This window comes from Salmo salar, chromosome ssa16 (genome assembly GCF_905237065.1).
Source record: "Salmo salar chromosome ssa16, Ssal_v3.1, whole genome shotgun sequence".
Lineage (NCBI taxonomy): Eukaryota > Metazoa > Chordata > Actinopteri > Salmoniformes > Salmonidae > Salmo > Salmo salar.
Genome location: NC_059457.1, coordinates 32,695,164 through 32,713,591, shown reverse-complemented (window position 1 = coordinate 32,713,591; position 18,428 = coordinate 32,695,164). Strand labels below are relative to the sequence as shown.

Below are 18,428 nucleotides of genomic sequence, written 5' to 3'. Positions count from 1 at the left end.
GTGAGTGGGTGGATGTGTGTGGTCAGGCATGTTCTCCAGTTGTTTTTGTCTCCAACTCCTGATCACAGGCCCTCGGCTGCAGCTGTGAAGAATCCATCGACTCTCAAAGTAATGGAGAACTGTTTATGCTTCATTTCACCAGCTGAGAAATGTTGATTGGAGCTTTGTGGGAGAAGGGAAAAACAACATCCTATAAATCAGATGAATGGCTAGACTGAAACGTGGATAATCAGACAGATTGTATTCAAACGGTTGATCTGTCAATCTTTTTGCACACAAACCTAAAACTTCTTACCCATGTCTTTGCACATGTAGCCTATGTACAGTAAGTAATCACGTTGAGAAAACTTAGATGCACAGCAACATCGCCCTCCCATAAAGCCTTATACGTTTACTTTCTACTTCTGTGTTAGCTTCACAATTGGATATCAATCAAAATGTATCACTATGACTATTCCTGGCACCACTGTGTCAGAATTCACAGGATCTGATCTGCAGTTGGCTTTTAATGGGACTTGTTTCTAAATTACCTTAACCCCAAACTGTGCCTGTGTGTGCTGCTGAGAATGAGATCTTCATTAGGATCCTCCAGCTCTGACCCCCTCCCCATCGCCACAGATGACTGCCAGGTAAGCACTCTAACAGCCAAACATGTTGATAATTAGACCCGTTATTGGAAGGTGTTATCACAACAATTAACACTTCAATGTGTGGGTATCTATGGGTGGGGTTGAGTGATTTGGGGTAGGTGGCTTTGTGTGTCTAGATTGAATGCCCCATTCTCATCATTCAACAAAGACCCTGCTAGGTAAAGTCCCGCCTTCTCTCAGCTCGTTGGTCACCATAGCTGCACCCACACGTTGCACGCGTTCCAGCAGGTATATCTCACTTGTCACCCCCAAAGCCAAGTCCTCCTTTGGCCGCCTCTCCTTCCAGTTCTCTGCTGCCAATGACTGGAACGAACTACAAAAATCTCTGAAACTGGAAACACTTATCTCCCTCACTAGCTTTAAGCACCAGCTGTCAGAGCAGCTCACAGATCACTGCACCTGTACATAGCCCATCTATAAATAGCCCAAACAACTACCACTTCTCCTACTATATTTATTTATTTTGCTCCTTTGTACCCCAGTATTTCTATTTTGCACACTCATCTAGTGTAAAATCTACCATTCCAGTGTTTTAATTGCTATATTGTATTTACTTCGCCACCATGGCCTATTTATTGCCTTTACCTCCCTTATCTCACCTCATTTGCTCACATTGTATATAGACTTATTTTTCTATTCTATTATCGACTGTGTTTGTTTTACTCCATGTGTATCTCTGTGTTGTTATGTGTCGAACTGCTTTGCTTTATCTTGGCCAGGTCGCAGTTGTAAATGAGAACTTGTTCTCAACTTGCCTACCTGGTTAAATAAAGGTGAAATAATAAAAAAATTACAAATTGAATGTGACATAAGGGTCTATAAGAAAGCCTCTAGATTCTGATTGAGCACAGTTCTGTAGGTACATTTTGTTTAATGGTATTTAATATTGAGGGGAAACGTGTGCTGTAAGTCTGCATGTATGTAGTGTATGCATGATATTAGTCACCCACTCTGACACAGTAAAGAGAGATGAGAGGCTATGTATTTAGTGTTTCCATCCATTCAAGACATCTCTTTTTCTCCACTGTGTATTTGGCAAAAACACGCTCCTCGTTCTCTTTTTTTCTTTAGGTTTTTGGTTGGCTTGGCTGTGCCTCTGTTCCTTCGTTCCTCAGCATCAGGCCCCTCTGCACAATGGGCTTTAATTGGGTTAAGTTTGTCCGCCACAGATAACATTTCTTTCTGTTGAGAATAAAACAAATTGCTGGCACTAATGGCAATGTTTAATGTAGCTCTTTTTATTATGGATGGAGGAAATTAGGAGACGACTCCCTACAGAGAGCTGATGTCGTGGGAGTGTTGCAGCTCATCAGAAAATAATTTTTGCTGGAGTGCTGTCATCCTTGCCACTGCCTCCTCTTCCCTTTTCACTGGCTGCTTGGCCCCTGCATAAGGTAAACATACGCCAAAAACACATAACACAGTATGGGAAGCAGAAATTCCATTTAATGTGTATTAATACAGAAGTCAAGGATTTAATTAAATATTCTAGGTGGGCGGGAAAGATGAGGAAAACAGTTATTACATAATTGATGTACAGTACATGGATGCATGACTATCCCATCAACCAGGACCCCTCTCCACCCCCCTCCTCTGCCAATCTCCCCTCATCATCATTACCATTATTGTGCTCTGGTCCATAGTGGCCTGCTCATGTAGAGCAGCTGAAATCACTCCTGCAAACCCTCCAAACTGCTAGGGAACCTGAACAATGGTATAACACAAATGCCTCTCTGCACATTTGGCTAGAGTTTAACACAGTCAGAGGAGAGGGATGAATCCTAATAGACCAAAAAAATTACATTAAATATTGGTAAACAAATGTTTATTTTCCCATGCATATTTATTAAAAAGATACTAGAGGCAAATGTTTTCTATGCTCTCACCTTTGTGCTCATGATCCACACACACCACGCTAACGAGACAAAAGAGTGTGGCTTTGCAGTATTTAAATCAGTTATGTCTAATTATTTCCTATAAAAATAGCTTATCTAGGGCATAACCAATGAGATGTAACATTGTCTGTGGAGGGTGGACGTAGCAGAGCTGGCAAGAGTGCAGCTGAACAGAACAGAACAGAGAATCCGCTGTAGGCAACATAAATATAACATGAACTCTCCAGGCTTGTGACAGTACAATGAGGGAGTCTTTAGCAGGCCTTTCTGTGGCTTCACTAGGCAGATAGTCTACTACACAAAGAATATAAGGCCTGAGTGAGTGAGTGTATGCTGTTTCCATCAACTGGGTTGTCTATGATTTGTGTGACACATCCTATGACACATCCTAATGTGTCATCATTAAATGTGTTACCAATAATCAAACAACATTTCAAATCAAGGAACAAACACAGTGATGTCTGTATTGTAACTGTGATTGAATAAAATACACATGTTGTTCTAAATCAGCAGTTCTCAAACTAAGGATCGCCTTGATACGAAAATGGGGTTGTGGGAGAATTTCTAAAATCCTGAAGGAAAGAATATATACAAAAAAATATGATTATATATATATATATATATATCGTCTCTCAATAGCATTGTAATGTGGTTAACCTTAATCTAAATGAAAATGATTTAACTATATCTTTTAGATTTCAATCAGAGAGCGCCCTTAAAATCATGGGAAAAGGCAGCACTTGAATCATTCCCAAGGTGAATGGCTAGGCTGGCTACGCTATGAAACGACATACTATTACAGATACTTTTATATTACCGTCCGCAATTGATATGGTGAAAACAATGTGTGGGGAGGCAGATGCAAAGAAACTCACATCAAAACTTTTGTCAGATAACACTGTTAAACAAAGAGTTTATGCTATTGCTAGCAATCAAGAGGAAACTGACTGAACGATTCCAAAACTCCCCAGCTTATGCTCTTCAAATGGACGATAGCTGCCCATGCATTGGCTTTTGTTCGCTATACATGTCAGGTGATGCTATTCACGGACATATTGTTCTGTCTCATGATTCCCGAGCATGAAACTGCACAGGGGATGTTCAGTGTGCTGCGTGGCTATATTGACGACAAACCGATTCCATGGGATCGAATGGTGGGCTTTTGCATGGATGGGCCTCTGCACTCTAGTTATGAATGTCTCCTTCTGCCATATGGACGCATTGTATGATACAACCACTGAGCTATAATGGATAAACCAAGAGCAACTGGTGGCAAAAGTGCTAACCACAGAACTCGGAGATGTACTGCAGCAGGTAACTTTGACTGTAAACTACATCATATCACATCCACTGCGCGCATGCCTGTTTTCAGAACTACTGTATGTTGAGATATGGGATCAGAGCTTGACAAAGTTCTATTTCACACTGAGGCTTGGTGTTTTTCGAGGGGGAGTGTTGGAAAGATGTATCGCATTGAGAGAGGAACTGTTGTCATTCACAATGGATATATATATTTTTTTTACTTGGTTGACTTTCTGTGTAATGAAAGGAAAAAGTCTATCCTTGCCTACGTAACAGACATATTTGGGAAACTGAACAAACTGTACGCAACCATGCAGGGGAAATACAAAAACATTATACAGATGAGTGACCGTATCAGTGGATTCAGAGGAAAGAATTCTTATTGGAGAGTCTTTCAAAAGCTAACAATGCCCCCTTCCCTCGGCAGTGCATGTTTCAAACAGAAAACAGTATCAGTAAATTTCCCACACGAGTGATGACTGCTCACCTCCAACACTTGGAAGAACACTTGAGGACCTACTTCCCAATCCGTTTGTCTGGGATCCTTGCTCAGTTGACATGCCAGTAAGTGAAATCGAACAGCTGATTGAGCTGTAGATCATGTGACCGAATTCTGCAGACAACACATTCATGTGTCACCACGGAGTTTTTGTTCCTGACTCGAAGTGAAACCATGCTGTCTCCCTCTGAGCATTATTGCTACGTTTAAAACAACTGGGAACTTGGAATCAGACTTCCGACTAAAGTGAGTTCAAGATAACTGGGAACTCAGGAAAAAAATAAGCTCCAACTGGGAAAAATCGTTTTGAACGGTCATCCAACTCGGAATTCCAAGTCGGGAACTCGGGCCTCTTTCTAGAGCTCTGACTTTCCGACCTGAAGATCACTGAGGTCATGATTTGACGTTGTATTTTTCAGAGTTCCCAGTTGTCTTGAAAGCACCATAAAACTCATGGTACCCTTCGCCAGCTTATATCTGTGTAAAGCTGGTTTTAATGCCCTCATTTGCATTAAAACCAAATATCGATCCAGATTTGATGCGATAGGTGAGGTGCGCACTGTTGAACACGCCCCCTGACATTGAGAATCTCCGACGCGACATGCATCAAGCCACACCCATCCCATTAGTGGTGATGAGATAAGAGACATTATGTCAGACTAATTTGCAATTGACTGTCATAGCCCCACATTAAAAGTATGTGATGGTGAGTTGAGAAGACAATCAGAAATACTGATAAAAATGTTTCAATTGACTGCCATAGATAGCCTCAACTTAAAAAGTTAACATTGGCCGTTAATACATCTATTTTTTTTCACATGGTTGGGGTCATGTGATTTTTCAGATATCAAAATGGGGTCCTGGGACAGAAACGTTTGAGAACCCCTGTTCTAAATAAATGTATGCCTACATGTGTCTATATTGTAAATTTGATTAAATCAAATGCACATTGGAGTCACATCTCACATGCTGTTCTAAATCAATGTAGGCCTAATATACATGAATTAACCATGTAGAATAGATGTCTCCAAATCAGACTGGTTTTCTAACACAATATCAGTTAAACAGAACAGCACTAGGTACAGTGCTTTCAGAAAGTATTCATACCCCTTGACTTATTCCACATTTTGTTGTGTTACAGCCTGAATTCAAAATGATAACTATTTTCCCCCACCCATCTATCTACACACAAAAGTGAAACATGTTTTTAGAAATGTTAGCAAATGTATTGAAAATTATATTCAGAAATATCTCATTTACATAAGTATTCACACCCCTGAGTCAGTATTTTGTAGAAGCACCTTCGGCATGATTACAGATGTGAGTCTTTCGGGGTTAGCCTCTGAGCTTTCCACACCTGGAATGTACAACATTTGCCCATTATTCTTTTGTAAATTCTTCAAGCACTGTCAAATTGGTTGTGGATCATTGCTAGACAATCATTTTCAGGTCTTGCTATAGACTTTCAGGCCGATTTAAGTCAAAACTGTAACTCGGCCACATTCACTGTCTTCTTGGTAAGCAATTCCAGTGTAGATTTGGCCTTGTGTTTTAGGTTATTGTCCTTCTGAAAGGTGAATTCATCTCCCAGTGTCTGGTGGAAAGTAGACTGAACCAGGTTTCCCTCTAGGATTTTGCCTGTGCTTAGCTCCATTCCCCAGTCCTCCATTCCCCAGTCCTTAACGATGACAAATCAATCAAATCAAAGTTTATTTGTCATGGGTGCCGAATACAACAGGTGTAGACCTTACAGTGAAATGCTTACTTACAGGCTCTAACCAATAGTGCAAAAACGGTATTAGGTGAACAATAGGTAGGTAAAACAACAGTAAAAAGACAGGCTATGTACAGTAGTGAGGCTATAAAAGTAGCGAGGCTACATACAGACACCGGTTAGTCAGGCTGATTGAGGTAGTATGTACATGAATGCATAGTTAAAGTGACTATGCATATATGATAAAAAGAGAGTAGCAGCAGTGTAAAAAGAGGGGTTGGGGGGGCACACAATGCAAATAGTCCAGGTAGCCATTTGATTACCTGTTCAGGAGTCTTATGGCTTGGGGGTAGAAACTGTTGAGAAGCCTTTTTGTCCTAGACTTGGCACTCCGGTACCGCTTGCGATGCGGTAGTAGAGAGAACAGTCTGACTGGTGGCTGGGGTCTTTGACAATTTTTAGGGCCTTCCTCTGACAACGCCTGGTGTAGAGGTCCTGGATGGCAGGCAGCTTAGCCCCAGTGATGTACTGGGCTGTACACACTACTCTCTGTAGTGCCTTGCGGTCAGAGGCTGAGCACTTTCCGTACCAGGCAGTGATGCAACCAGTCAGGATGCTCTCGATGTTGCAGCGTAGAACCTTTTGAGGATCTCAGGATCCCATGCCAAATCTTTTTAGTTTCCTGGGGGGGAATAGGCTTTGTCGTGCCCTCTTCACGACTGTCTTGGTGTGTTTGGATCATTCTAGTTTGTTGTTGATGTGGACACCAAGGACGCCAAGGACACCAAGGAACTTGAAGCTCTCAACCTGCTCCACTACAGCCCCGTCGATGAGAATGGGGGTGTGCTCGGTCCTCCTTTTCCTGTAGTCCACAATCATCTCCTTAGTTTTGGTTACAAGCATACACATAACATGATGCAGCTTCCACCATGCTTGAAAATATGAAGAGTGGTACTCAGTTATGTGATGTGTTTTCACTTTGTATTCAGGACAAGAAGTTAATTGATTTTCCATATTTTTTGCATTAATGCTCAGGTGCCTTTTTGTAAACAGGATGCATGTTTTCAAATATTTGTATTCTATACAGCCTTCCTTCTTTTCACTGTTATTTAGGCTAGTATTGTGGAGTAACTACAATGTTGTTGATCCATCCTCAGTTTTCTCATATCACAACTGTTAAACTCTGTATCTGTTTTAAAATCACCATTGGCCTCATGGTGAAATCCCTGAGCAGTTACCTTCCTCTCTGGCAACTGAGTTAGGAAGGACACCTGTATCTTTGTAGTTACTGGGTGTATTGATACATCATCCAAAGTGTAATTAATAAATTCACCGTGCTGAAAGGAATATTCAGCGTCTTTTTTTAATTTTTACAGATCTACCAATCGGTGCCCTTCTTTGTGAGGCATTGAAAAAACTCCCTGGTATGTGTGGTTGAATCTGTGCTTGGGGACCTTTACAGATAATTGTATGTGTGGGGTACAAAGATGGGGTAGTCATTCAAAAACCAAGTTTACCTCTATTATTGAACACGGAATGAGTTCATGCAACTAATTATGCGATTTGTTAAGCACATTTATACTCCTGAACTTATTTAGGGGTTGAAGGGGTTGAATACTTATTGACCTAACACATTTCAGCTTTTCATTTTTTTATTAATTTCAAAACATTACTACTAACAAAATTCCACTTTGACATTATGGGGTATTGTGTGTAGATCAGTGACACAAACTCTCAATTTAATCAGTTTTATATTCAAGCTGTAACACAAAACAATTTGGAAAAAGTATTCACACCCCTTTTACTTTCTGAAGGCACTGTATATAACTACACAAATTACATTTCTCTTCTATAATAATGAATCATTTTGTGGGTGCTCATATTTGCCTGATGTTCCTCCATAGCCCAGGGTAGTGGGAAATCAAAATGACAAGCAGGATATTCATATGTCCCTGCCTTGTTACTGGTAGACCAGATATTGTCTTAATTCATTTCAACCACATGTATATTTGCCTTAATCAAAGGTGGTATATGCTCTATAAAAGCAAATCCGAACGAAGATGACAGAGGGTGTAATCGCTTGCTATGTGATTCAACAATAAGACTTTTTGAAACCATTCATGTCTCGGCTGTCCTTGACCTTAAGGAGCTTGTAATGTGGGCTATTTTCTTCCTTTGTATTTATCTGAGAATAAGGGACCACTGCGGAGAGCTTTCACCCCTGCGTGCCAGCGGCCTCTCTCTGGGACGCCACAAGCGCTTTAAAAAGCGGTCTCCAGGCGTGCGCTCATTTCAGGGGGAGTTCAGACGAGACAAGAGGGGCCCCCACCTCGACGGGGGGTCAATTTTAAAGGCCGCTCCGTCTCACGACGGGGGGTGAGGCTCAATCTGCGGGACACCCCGCTGGTCAAGACTGGGAGCCCACCAAGTTATCCATGACAACGCCCGGGCAGCTCTAGCTCGGTCAAAGAGCACTGCACAGGAGAGAAAAGAACAAAGCACCATGTGATTTAAAATATTTTTCTGTCTCTTATTGGCAACATGTCCTTTTTCTGTATGGGACAAATACACAGATTGTAGACCTAGTCTGAACTGTAAGTAGCCTTTATAGGCTACTCAAATCGAATTATGGTTAGATGAGGGTTCAGCAGCTTGCCCCAAGAAATAAATCCTGACATTATGATTTCCTTTAGTGCTGAAAACATATGGCTCTGTAATAGGACATTTCCGAGGGTTTACTGTGATGGCCACGGGAGAACGACTGCCCCCTCTCTTATTGAAGCCACTGAAGTTCAAGGCCGACTGCGGTATTGCCGGCATTGTTAGCAGAAAATAGGATCCCCCATTATATATTTTTTTTAGTGAATGGAAAAATTGCAATCTTCGTGGTGAATCTTTGTGTAAATAAAAAATAGTTTAGAAGACAATCATGTGGCGAATAATTACTTTGAATACACCAGATGTGTCCTTCAACAGATTGTTGTAAAATTGCACAAAGAAGAATTTTAAGGATAATTTAGTTGCTAATGGCAGCCTGCAGTAACCCGGTGGGACTTTACCTTGAGTTACTCAGTGAGAGGGAGCAGCACTGAGCTAGCCTTCAACATCACTTCCTGGAGTAGCTTGTAAGGGAAAATGTTATTGTCTGAAGAGAGAGCCTTGAATTGTACACAATATGCATCTTTTCTCCCTCTATCTTGGTTCATGCAGGTGACTGTGACCTCCTCCTCAGACCAATTGGCAGAATGCCCAGGATATGATCGGGACGTAAAGATAGAAGACATTGCTCAGTTTCTTGGGAAACTGAGCCTGCGCGATAACAGCCAGTCAGCTGCAGGAACCAACCCTATGAACGATGCCTATGTAGCTTTTTTGCAGAGCAGTACATAAGAGGACTGAAGAGACCGCCCTGGCGGAGCTTGTGGCAGACTTGTACTTTGTACGTGTGTTTGTTGTAACCTCCAGTTAGCTGATAATAAAGAGTAATTCATTTAAATTGACTTCAGGTGTCCCTGGTGTTGAATATCCACTTCAATATTGGTGTCATGGAACAGGATCAGTGATTCCACCGGTGGAGCATCCCAGTGAAGGTCTGCGAGAGAACACCGGTGGAGCATCCCAGTGGTCTGCGAGAGAACACCTGTGGAGCATCCCAGTGAAGGTCTGCGAGAGAACACCTGTGGAGGTCTGCGAGAGAACACCTGTGGAGCATCCCAGTGAAGGTCTGCGAGAGAACACCGGTGGAGCATCCCAGTGAAGGTCTGCGAGAGAACACCGGTGGAGCATCCCAGTGAAGGTCTGCGAGAGAACACCGGTGGAGCATCCCAGTGGTCTGCGAGAGAACACCTGTGGAGCATCCCAGTGAAGGTCTGCGAGAGAACACCTGTGGAGGTCTGCGAGAGAACACCGGTGGAGCATCCCAGTGAAGGTCTGCGAGAGAACACCGGTGGAGCATCCCAGTGAAGGTGTGCGAGAGAACACCGGTGGCGCATTCCATGTGAAGGTGTAAGGGAAATTCCCGTCTGATCAAAGATGACGTGGACCTGCCCAGACCAGACTTTTACTGTGATCTGCTCAGGGGAAGTTACCTGATCTGCGAACCTCTGAGGGACACGTTTACTGAATTTCAGTAAGTCAATTTAAATGAATTTGTCTAAAAATAATAAAACCAATTAAACTAGACATAAAAATGAAGAAAGGACCATAGTCTTAGAAGGCTAGAGGTAGTCTTAGAAGAACGCTAGAGTGAGTGCAGGAAAAGCCCCAATGACACTTGTCTGTAGGCATTTATGAGAAGTGTCTACGTGGTCAAATTTTAAGATGATAAATTGTGGAAATGGTCAGGGTTTAGAAATAATTATGACTTTTTGACTGTGCTAAGTAGTGATGGTGACAAATACTTTACTCATTAAGGGACAGATCGAAATGTACTGAGGGTAGGGGTGGTCCAAAATAGGGGAGGGTTGTCAATCTTTTTTTTGCTTCAGGAGTGTTGTGTGTTTATTTGGCAGCGCAGGGGAGGGTAGTGCATTTTTTCCCTTGTTTACATTTGCTCTTCTGCTCGTATTTTCCCTACAAACAATGGCTTTATTTACTTTTCTGCTCATACTTACTCTTAATTACTCTTCTGCTCGTGTTTTCCCTATAAACAATGGCTTTACTTACTTTTGATATTACCCTAAAGTTTATAAACGTTTGTGGTTCAAACAGTGTCTTAAATAATCCTCCTCACCTATATTTGAGATTCTTCTTTGTGGGGAAAAACTTATTCTGATTGGCTGGACCTGGCTGTGAGTAGTCCTATGCCCTCCCAGGCCCACCCATGGCTGCGCCCCTGCCTAGTCATGAAATCCAGAGATAAGTCCTACTGTAACTCAGTAAATTCTTGACATTTTTGCATGTTACATATATATTTTTGTTATTTCTGTTTGTCGAGATTTACATAGTGTATTTATTGTGGTGTTGAAATTGCAAACCATGATATTGAAGTGCCCAAAGTGTAACGGTTGTCGTCTGGAATGGAGGACCAAAACGCTGCAGGAATGTGGATGCTCATCTTGTAGTTTATTTTAAACCAAGAAAACACCAAAATAAAGAACGACCGATCAACAAAACAGTCTTGTCAGGCATAGACATGCAAAACAAGAGACAATCTCCCACAAACACTAAACCAAACAATTACCCATATATAGGACTCTCAATCAGAGGCAACGAGAAAGCACCTGCCTCCAATTGAGAGTCCAACCCCCCATTAACCTACACATAGAAATATACAACATAGAACATAAACCAAAACCCGGAAATAATAAATCAAACGCCCTACTAAATAAACCACCACCCCGAACCACATAAAACAAATACCCTCTGCCACGTCCTGACCAAACTACAATAACAAATAACCCTTATACTGGTCAGGACGTGACACAAAGTCTATGCTTTGTTTATTGGTTGTGTGGTGCATTGGCACAGAAACCTGTTGCATATATTTTATAAAATTATAAATACGGCATAAAAATATAGAAAATCTGATTTCCTCCTAGCTGATCATTGTCTGCAGCCGGCTCTGATCGTACAGGCAGGGAGAGTGAGCTCGTCTGTGGTGGCCGGCGAACCCTCGCCCGTAGCCTTGCATGGCATTGACTGTGCCAGAAAAGCATGCTGAAGTGGCAAAGTCGATATCCACGTTTATAAACACATGGTCACTACAGTTATTTATGGATGTAAACATTATTTATCAGTAAATTTTGATCTGTCCGTATAGAATTCTATGCTCACGCCGACTAAGGCCAACTTTGAATGGTTGATATTCCAGGCTTATATGTGCTGTGTGTGGAATAGCCTGGGGATGACGTTACACCAAGAAACACTTGCCTTGATGAAAGCCCCCAACCTAAAGACATTGAAATTGTTTTTTTTTTCTTCAGTACACGAACACAAACACAACAAATACAAGCCATAGGGCGCCGTGCTGGGCCCAGTCAGGTGTTTGACACATTCACCCACTTCCCAGCTGAAAGATCAGCCACAAACTGTTGGCACCATTGTAACAGGTTGTAATCAAGCTCTGGTCTCCTTCATTGGATCAGAAGAGGAATACCTGGTGCGGTAGTCTCAGGTTGGACTACTCCAAATCAACTTGCTTGACACACATATACGCACACACACAAATGCAAGCTTTGTAGGTCCATCAACCGATTTACATACCTCTCATAGCCTACAGTAACCTGTGGATCATGAGAACCTTGAAGTGTGGAAGACGGCTTAAGCAGAACGTTAATAACATCTTTATTAACACTATGTCGTGTCCTGTAATACTTAGTTTTAAGTGAGACACCTTCGGTCATTCATAACACATCCATGAAGACTATATCACATGATGCTGTATTTAAAGTCAGACCGCTTTGGTCATTCATAACACATACATATAAAGGCTTAATGATCTAAACACAAATGTATTAACACTTAGGTAATTATCACTAACAGCTAAAACAAATAAACATAATTTAAGTCATTAAATACATTTCCTTTTATTTGTACATTTTTCAAACAATACAAATACATTAAGTTTCAAAAAGTACAGCAATACAATTACGTTGAACATTACACAGGGCTGTGAATAGTGTAGCTTGTCCCTGAGCTGGTGGATGAATGGCTCTTGCCTCTCTTCCCACTGGAGGTACTGCATGTTGGTTCCAACCTTAAAAGTAACATCAAAGAAAGTTAGGAAATGCCTTTGTTATACCATCTGGATAAGGGCATTTCTATGCTGCGCCAGAAAATCTAAATGGGAAAATGGTCAACATTGCTGTATGTAGGGAGATTTGTATTTAGCTGAGCCTGCATTTCGGCTAACTAGCAATTGCTGTGAAGTCACCTAAATAATTTCAGATAACGATTGAGGTAGCTACAGTGTGTAATCTAACTCAACACATAACTACTACAGACTCATTTAAATTAAAATAAATAAAGGATAACTTGTGTTTCGCTGTCCAGTGACAGCACAAGTGGGGTATTTAATTTTCCAACTCAACACAGGATCAGGATCTTGTCAGCAACACGCAATTTCAAACACTTTCAAAATAAAAATCCCCCACGTAATAGTAGAAAAGTATCAACCATTCATGATATATGAATAATAATTAACAATGATTCATATTTGTTTATATTTAAGTGACATTTACATTAAATTAGGGTTTTAGAACATGTTCCAAGGTCAAATAAATACCCTCAATGTGAATCACTGTATATGAAATACAGATTTGCTTAGAGCAAGAACTATTCTGGGTGCAGCAGTAAAAGAATTGTAGGGAATATTCAGTAGGGTCTGTAGAATGTGTATATATAGTGTCATTTCATGGGACTCTGAATATTAGGGAGTGTTGCTGGCCTTTTACTGCACCCATTCCATTGGCGGCCGAATCACATCACGTGTACTTCCTGCACTACAGAAAACCCGCTAACCAAACAGTGCAGGGCATGCTCACTGAATTAAAGGGCAACTTCATAAAAAAACTCTAAGTTTGATAGATTTTTCCCAGACCTCAAAAGTCATCACCTAATGTAGTTTTAAGCATTGTTGTGAGCACAGACATTTTTATTTCGTTTTCTAAAAAAAAAAGTGAAAAAACATTTGCAAACCAGAAGAGCTGGTGGAAATCCAAAACCTGTAAAAACACAACCAAGAAAATGGAATTTGGGGGAAAAAAATCAGGAAAAAGAATGCATTTTAAAAAGGCAGAGCAACCCTGTTAATGACTGCACTTTAAAGTGTGTGTCGTCCTGCAGCACTATAAGGGCACAAGGCAAGACCCAAATGCAGACACAGGAGGCAGATGGTAGAGCTCTGATATTTATTATAACAAAGGGAGTAGGCAAAGGCAGGTCGGTGACAGGTGAGAGTTCATAAACCAGGTCAGAGTCCAAACAGTACTTGACGATAGGCAGTATCGAGGTCAGGCCAGGCAGGGGTCAGAAATCAGATCCGAGTCCAAAACAGTACAAGGGGACAGGCAGGCTGGTAGTCAGAACAGGCAGAGTTGTCAGGCAGGCGGGTTCGGAGTCAGGACAGGCAAGGGTCGAAACGAGGAGGACTAAAAACAAACAGAGACTGGGAAAAATAGGAGCAAGGAAAAACGCTGGTTGACTTGGCAAACAAGATGAACTGGCACAGAGAGACAGGAAACACAGGGATGTATACAGCGGGGATAATAAGCGACACCTGGAGGGGGTGGAGACAATCACAAGGACAGGTGAACCAAACCCAGAAGACGCTGTGCACCCCCCTATGGGACTCCCAAACACGACTGGATGTGATACAGCCTGGAATTGAACCAGGGACTGTAGTCCTGAGACACTGAGATGCAGTGTCTTTGACCGCTGCGCCACTCTGGAGCCCGTGAACCCTTTTCCGTCTGGCCACTCTACCATAAAGGCCTGATTGGTGGAGTGCTGCAGAGATGGTTGTCCTTCTGGAAGGTTCTCCCATCTACGCAGATGAACTCTAGAGCTCTGTCAGAGTGACCATTGGGTTGTTGGTCACCTCCCCAACTCCCCCGATTTCTCCGTTTAGCCAGGCGGTCAGCTCTAGGAAGAGTCTTTGTGGTTCCAAACTTCTTCAATTTAAGAATGATGGAGGCCAATGGGTTCTTGGCGACCTTCAATGCTGCATAACTGGTTTGGTAACCTTACCCAGATCTGTGCCTCAACACAATCCTGTCTCGGAGCTCTACGGACAATTCCTTTGACCTCACGGTTTGGTTTTTGCCTTGACATGCACTGTCAACTGTGGGACCTTATATAGACAAGTGTGTGCCTTTCCAAATCATGTCCAATCAATTGAATTTACCACAGGTGGACTACAATGAAGTTGTAGAAACATCTCAAGGATGATCAATGGAAACAGGATGCACCTGAGCTCAATTTTGAGTCTCATAGCAAAGGGTCTGAATACTTATGTAAATAATGTATGTTTTTTATTTGTAATAAATGTGCAAAAATGTATAAAATACAGTTTTCTGTTTGTTATTAAGGGGTATTGTGTGTAGATTGCAATTTATTTATTTTTTAATCCATTTTAGAATAAGGCTGTAACGTAACACAATTTGGAAAAAGTCAAGGGGTCTGAATACTTTCCAAAGACACTGTATAACATGTAGCAGACACCTTTATCCAAAGCGACTTACAGTAATTTGTCCTTTTTATTAAGATCCCCATTAGCTAACGCTGTAACGCTAGCTAATCTTCCTGGGGTCCAACACCAATTAACAAGACATTACAAACAACCACAAACATTCAACAAGTAGACAATACAGACAGTTAAAATACCTGACGGGAAACACATTTAACATCCAGTTGATGCTTTCTATTTCCTGTCCAGTCATATGGTCTATAGCGTTAATGTTCTTTTCTTTAAGGTTTTACTTTTTGCCTGAGAAATATGGATTGGTAAAGAGTCATGCATGAATACATTTCTACGTATGGGTGATCCCGGGAATCAAACCCAATATCCTGGCATTGCAATGCTCTACCAAGATGCATGGCAGGGTTATAAATGCTTTGTGAAGCCTCAATTTAATATGATTTATAAGGCCTTTATTAAGAGGTGCTTATGCCACCCTTTATAATACACAGGTGTGTCATATTTGACATCGGTGGTTATGTCACACAGTTATGCCACATTTATTAACCTTCTATAAAGCATGACATAGTTATAGATGATTTGTAACACATTTATGTAGTGTTTATGAAGCCTTTATAAGCTGAACATAATTTAAAGTAGGACCAAGTCCATCTGTGCATCCTCTGTGACTTCTAGGAAGGTTCTAACACACGTAAACCCAACATTTCTCCACGTTTTCACCATCAGTGTGAACATTTGAGACCCCTGACTCTCTGACCAATGAATTGTACACGCTATGTTTCCAGTTTGTGAGTGTGTGATATGGCAGTTTATTTCAACATTTACACAGACAACATTTTATAAACAATAGCAGCTATGTTGACGGAAAACCACTACAGCAGGGGTATTCAATTCTTACCCTACGAGGTCCAGAGCTGGATGGTTTTCTACCTGATAATTCATTGCACCCACCTGGTGTTCCAGGTCTAAATGGGCTCCCGAGTGGCACAGTGGTCTAAGGTACTGCATCTCAGTGCTTGAGGCTCACTACAGACACCCAGGCTGTATCTCAACCGGCTGGGATTGAGAGTTCCATAGGGTTTGGCAGGTGTAGGACGTCATTGTAAATAAAAATTTGTTCTTAACTGACTTGTCTGGTTAAATCCCCCCCCAAAATTGCCCGATTAGAAGGGAACAATGAAAAAATGAGGTGGAGCTGGCTGCGAGGTCCAAAGTTGAGTTTGAAGGCACTACAGTGTCCGACTTTCTGCTGTTGCAGACGACCCACCCCCGATATCACTGACCGACTTTCGTCTACAGTCGGCTTCGTTGGGTTTACCGCTCTCACACACTCATGGGTTCTTCACATAGGAATGAATGGTGTCACGTGATCGATGACTTTGCCCATTCATACAGCCATTGGTGAGGGCCCAGACCCCCTTGAAAAAACAACACAGAAACACACCTCACATTTAAAATAATTCCGAATAATGAAGTTACAGACTTTGTATTAAGGTGCGTTAAAAAGCTATAACGCACTGTTAAGCACGGCAAAATAACAGCCAATATTGATGACAGGCTAATTTATAATAAATATAGAAATTATGCATGGAAAGAAACGGATACGTTTCACGACCACCTACTTTTAGAAAAGGCATTTCAACATCACAGGCAAACATTTAGATTTAAAGGACTAAAACCAAATCCAGTCCGTATTTTTCATGCGCTCTGCAGAGTTCCTCTAAACTCCGTGTTTTGGCCCCAATCTGTGCTCAAAGTTAAGCTGTAGTTTCCATGGCTGACCATGGTTTGGTGCTGTTGGCTCGCTCTGTCTGCTCAACCCAGGCTGTGCAGTGCTCCCAGCGGGATCAGAGCGCTCCCCCGCCGGGACCCTACTCTCACATCCTCCTGCTGGGACACAGCTACATTTCCAGCCAAGCCTGGCTTTATTATGTGTGTCTGCGCTGCAGCCCCGCCAGTAGTCGGATCGGGAGGCGGAGGGAAGACCAGAGTCAGGACAAAGAAAAAGGGAGAAAGAGGCTAGCGACCGCAAACATTTCACTGGGTTTATGAATTAAATTAAAAGGGGAGATATTTGAACAAATCCCCAATGGAGAAAATGCTGGGTAAGGTTGCATTGCCCATGTCACCTTCTGAAAAATAACGGACGGACGGAGGAGGGAGGTTCGCTGTTCGCAAGATCAGGGAGAAAGACTTAGTTCCGAGAACAACCTCAAGAAGCACAGGAGGAAAAATAAAAAACGTAAAGCTTGTTTGAACAGAATTCTAGAATTGTGTAGTCAGGTAATCACATTATTTGGACGTAGTGTCTGGCACCTTTCTAACTGCCGATCAGGTGTTACCGCATCGCACCGCTGTCATTTGGCTTTGGCTGTCTCTTCAAACTCTACGGATATAGTCGCGCTGTCGCCAACGAACATAAAGGGACAAAAGATACATATTGTCGCTACGGACCCAGAAAGAAAGACAAGTTGTTACGTTAATTCTACAGGTTGAGTCCAGCTGAAGAAGTTAAATTGCTGGAGTATCCGGGCAATGCGCCTCTCCACAGCTCTTAATTGTACCTACCTCATTTTAACTGGATTATAGGCTACTATCAGAGTCTGAAGTTGCCGCATTGCAACAGGCAAAGAAGTGAAAAACGCCAGCTAAAGTATCCATCTGTATGACTGTATTCGCAAAGCATTAGAGATCTACATTAGAAGAAAATACTATCAGCCCAGAGATGTCTAGACGAAAACAGGCTAAACCGCGTTCCGTAAAAGGTAAGTGTTTTGACATTTTATTTTATGGAGAGACTGGAGACAAACTCACGAGTAGACGCAAAACCAATAAGAATATTTCATGGCATCATTTGGCGAATACTGTGAAATTCAAAGATTTAAATATCGTCACTGTGTAGTCTTTATTATATATATTTTGCCAAACAAAGCCTACGCAACTTAAAGTAAAATAAATCATAGTGCATTTACCTGGTCCAACATAGACTACTCTCTGTAGTGTTACAATAGTCACTCAGGCGTTCCCTGATCAGCTAATTACTTAATCGATTGTAAATTGGGACCACATTCAATACCCGACTAGACTGCAACGTGTTTGTTTCATTAGCTACTGCTCACCAGTATTGTTGATGTGTGCGTAATTATTGTCACCCGTGCCACGTGACCCGTTTGCTGCCAATGCATGCCCACATCTTGCACGTTGTTTTTCCATCACCATGATTAAAGCA

The 18,428-nt window shown here is 41.8% G+C and overlaps 1 protein-coding gene and 1 long non-coding RNA gene across 3 annotated transcripts in view; one reads left to right on the top strand and one right to left on the bottom strand.

The window, feature by feature from the left end:
- Window positions 1–1,868: 1,868 nt before the first annotated feature.
- LOC106573704 (uncharacterized) lies at window positions 1,869–4,913 on the bottom strand. Its single transcript, XR_006759737.1, has 2 exons — window positions 4,335–4,913; window positions 1,869–2,035 (listed from the first exon to the last, which is right to left on the bottom strand). It is a non-coding gene; the product is annotated as an uncharacterized lncRNA (long non-coding RNA).
- A 12,087-nt stretch (window positions 4,914–17,000) lies between these two features.
- Window positions 17,001–18,428, top strand: part of LOC106573705 (zinc finger protein 423) — a 137,762-nt gene continuing 136,334 nt past the window's right edge. Inside the window, exon 1 of one of the 2 annotated variants that reach the window (XM_014148998.2) lies at window positions 17,001–17,964. In XM_014148998.2, coding sequence (XP_014004473.1) covers window positions 17,925–17,964 — 40 coding nt within the window. In that variant the 5' untranslated portion in view covers window positions 17,001–17,924. The remainder of the gene's footprint in view (window positions 17,965–18,428) is intronic. The other variant, XM_014148999.2, reaches the window with a different exon arrangement.